Source organism: Pinus tabuliformis, chromosome 2_2 (genome assembly GCF_031772625.1).
Source record: "Pinus tabuliformis cultivar Carrire ecotype Pingquan chromosome 2_2, CPIR1, whole genome shotgun sequence".
In the NCBI taxonomy this organism is placed as follows: domain Eukaryota; kingdom Viridiplantae; phylum Streptophyta; class Pinopsida; order Pinales; family Pinaceae; genus Pinus; species Pinus tabuliformis.
Window position 1 is genome coordinate 1,052,877,778 of NC_142300.1, and position 3,702 is coordinate 1,052,881,479.

Genomic DNA, 3,702 nt, shown 5'->3' on the forward strand with positions numbered 1-3,702 from the left:
AAATTAGAATTTAAAACATTGTTAACTCACTAGTACTATAGATATCAATAATGACTTCTTCATTTGTGTGGTTTATATTCTCGTTGACAAGTTCCTTGACATCTCTCATTTCCTCATCATTTCCATGTACATCCACATCTCCTTCAGGCTCTCTATTTTGTACCTCCACATCTCCTTCAGGTTCTCTATTTTGTACCTTTACATCTCCTTCAAGCTCTCTATTTTTCCATTATTGTTCTCTTTTTTTCTCGTCATTTCTTAGTTATTTCCTCATTATCAGTTCTATTGTGATCATACTTTCATTTAGCATTCCTTTGGTTTCCCATGTTCAAAAACTTAAAAATTTCAAAATATAGTTTCTAATGATATAATATTTATTCGGATGGGAGGCGATATCCGAAGTCGAGGCCTGTTTTTTCTTTTTGTTCAGCAGAGGGCAGTCCTTATAGAGATGCCCAACCTTATGGCACCTTCAGCATCGAAAAGGGACGCCCTCGTAGTCCAGCAATTGATGTCTGGTGTGGTTCCTCCAATGGATGTCTATGAACTTGAGTAAACCCTCTGAAAGGTCCAGATGAACCAAAATCCTTGCATATGCTAATTTCCCCGAGGTCTGGTATGAATCGTCAAATGTGAGGTAGATACCGAGGGCATTTCCAATGTGCTTGAAGACATCTTCCATCCAGAAATGCAAGGGTAAGCCGAGCAAACGTACCCATATAGGACCTGCTTCAACCCTCTCCTGAGCTCGGTCGAAAAAGGGGGTCCATCTTCTGAGGAGAACGGGAGCCAGGTCAAGGTGCCAGACCGTGGACAATACCCAGTTGGTGTGCTCCAAACAACTGAAATGCAAAGCAAACCATCCTTTGACTAGGGTTTGTACCTTCGGAATATCCTTCAGGTTTTCGCCCCAAACCTCTGAGACCCATTGCTGTAATTTTGCCACACTGTAGTGTCTGCCGCGCACCCGGCCGACCAAGACCTTCTCTGCTATGTCCATGGTGTCCAATAATTTTATATCTTCTGCAAAATTGAGGGGCACCGCACTGGCTCATAGCTTAGGACCCCTGTTCTTTCTCGAAGGCCCAGAAACCCCAGCAGCCGACGCTTCCTATGTCGAGGAGGGAAGTGAAGGTCCCGGTGTTGGAGAAACCCTAGGGTTTTCAGACACCTCCTGCGGGATGTTTGCAAATATGCCATAAATTGGTCCAATGCCTGTGAAATGCCCCCGGGAGGGAGCCGAGGAGGTCTGCGGAGCAGTAGGGACCGAGCCAAAAACCGTCGAGCCTTGGGGGAAATCAGGGGGAATAGGGCTAGTCACCGCCGAAAGAGGGTTTTGAGTAATATCAGCACCGAGGGTTGGGTAGACAGGTTTAGGCGGAGGGGCGATAAGAGCCAGGGAGCGTGGCGAGAGAGGTTGTGAGATGAACTCGGGGGGGAGGCCACTTCTTCAGGGAGGGAGACCGGCGAAATGCGAGGGCGAGTTAACAGTGGGAGGGCTTCTATCTCGTCGGTGAGGTCGGACATGAATGGGAAAAAACCGGCAGCAGTGGTCTTGGTGGGTGTCCATATGGGCACATCCTCCGAAGGATCCGGAAAGTCACCCAGGTCATCCATGACTGTCGGGGAATGTTATGACAGCTGCCAGAAGAGGACAACAACACTACAGAAAACTGTGGAGGTTAGTAACCGGGAAAACCTGTAAGCCTGAGAGGTAGAGGGATACCGCTACAGTTAGAGATGGTCAAAGTAGATAACCAGAGCAGATAACGCTGGGGGGAGCTTGAGTTGATTGCAGGTTACAGGGGCAAGTGCAGGCAGGCTTCAATGGATGAGTGCCACCAGCGGTCGCGGCATCGAACCCCAAGACCACCCATCGAGCTCCTTTAATATATAATCTTAATGACCTAATATTAAGATATAAAAGATCACTATATATTATAATATTAAATTTAATATTACTAATTAACTAATTTATAACTAAATAAACATATAACATAATTAGTATAATATTTATGTATTGTTAATATTATACCATTTTTTTTGTAAGTTTTAAAGATTCTAATGATCAATAAGAAATGAAATACAACATATACCATCATGACTCTTTGTTGGGCAGCGGATCCCCCCATAGCAGGTTTTTGGGGCTTAAAGCTGAGATTTGGTCAATTGTAATGTAAAGACCCCGCAAAATGCGGGTGCAGAGCGCAAGAGTCTAGGGTTGTTCGCCCTAAAATATTGTAATTTAATATAGAATGTGTTGGCCTACCCATGGTCCGCGGACCATGGGAATGTATAAATAGAGCGAGGCTCTAAGTGTAGAAGGTAGTTTTAGTTCTGATCGGAAGTGATATGGGTTTTTGAATGCGAAATTCACTCTGAGTCTGTAAGTCCGAGTCTTGGGTGGTAGTAGTAGAAAGAGGCTCTGCAGCTGAGTGCGCAGAGGCCTGATAGAGTCCGCAGCTGTGTGCACGGACCCCTATAGCTGAGTGCACAGGGCGGAGTTGGGATTGTTATGGAACAGAAGATTAATAAAAGATAAGTTGATTCTAGAATACTATGCATTTGCTTGTAGATCTGTATGTTTATGCTTCTGTTGTATCTGTGCATCTCTTAACAGTTTATGATTGCGTGCACTTAATATGAATGCTGAATGATTGATGAGAATATTGGGCCCACAAAATTAAGTTAAGATATATAATAATAACACAGTAAGGATAAAGGATCTAGACAACACCTCTTTATGCTCTTTACAAAGCTACGTGAAGGTCAGAACAGCGGCGCGGAGCAGCGCAAGTGCATAGGATCGGTTTGCGACCCTCCCAAACCTCATCAAGTCATCCGTAGGGTGCAGAAACCTGGTTCCAACACCCTCCCATACTACCTCGGGTGAGACCTCAGTCCGCGCTCCATGGACTATTACTGAAAGGGTCGGTAGTTTTAGGATTTGTTTGGCTAAATTACTTCTAAACTTGGGTCAGGCCCCACTAAGCCAACAAATGGTTCCATGTCTGGGACCGGGATTTGCCTAAGGGATGTCTGATGTCGGAACATTGGAACCCTACAAAGAAGGAAATTGAAGATTGGTTGGATAAAAAGCTTCATGAGTTTGTAACACAGGAAAACAGGACTCCACAGATATCCGAGAAGAGGTGGCTGGATCGCTATGTATATACGGAAATCCACGAGATCTTCTTCGCGACCTTCTCTTCAGAGCTGTATGATTGGATCACGAGGTTAGTCGACAGCCAGGGAAGGTACAAGCTCGATCAACCGATAGTGTGGACTCCAGAGTTAGTACGCAGACTAGAGGCATCAAAAGATAAGATCGCGCAGGCTGTGGACCATTGGCTCAATCGGATAATAGGGGGTTTATCATTAAGTTCATAATAGACACAACCGTGAGCTATAGCAAAGCAAAGTGATGTTTTCTCAAGGGACCGTGAGGTAGGTACATCAAATCCTTGAATACTTGGATTAAGATGTTGTTATGTGAGAAGCGGGTTATGCGAATACATTAATGATTGGAATGACGCAGAGCAGAAAGATCTACAAGGGGATCGAAGGGTTAGGAAACAGTCCTTTAATTTCACCTCCACGAGCGAGTGAGGAAGAGCGCGCTCGGGTTTCCCCGAGAAGTGCGGTCAGTTTGATAAGGCAACACATTCCGCAGTTATCACCTCCACTTACACCATCACCCAC

At 45.0% G+C, this 3,702-nt stretch overlaps 1 protein-coding gene across 1 annotated transcript; it reads right to left on the reverse strand.

The window, feature by feature from the left end:
• Positions 1-472: 472 nt before the first annotated feature.
• LOC149197012 (uncharacterized) lies at positions 473-1,000 on the reverse strand. Its single transcript, XM_089408528.1, has one exon. The coding sequence runs from the start codon at positions 998-1,000 to the stop codon at positions 473-475; it is 528 nt and encodes a 175-aa protein (XP_089264654.1).
• Positions 1,001-3,702: the final 2,702 nt, after the last annotated feature.

Coding starts and splice junctions, on each gene's coding strand:
- LOC149197012 (XM_089408528.1), bottom strand. CDS start 1,000: ATGGACATAGCAGAGAAGGTCTTGGTCGGCCGGGTGCGCGGCAGACAC.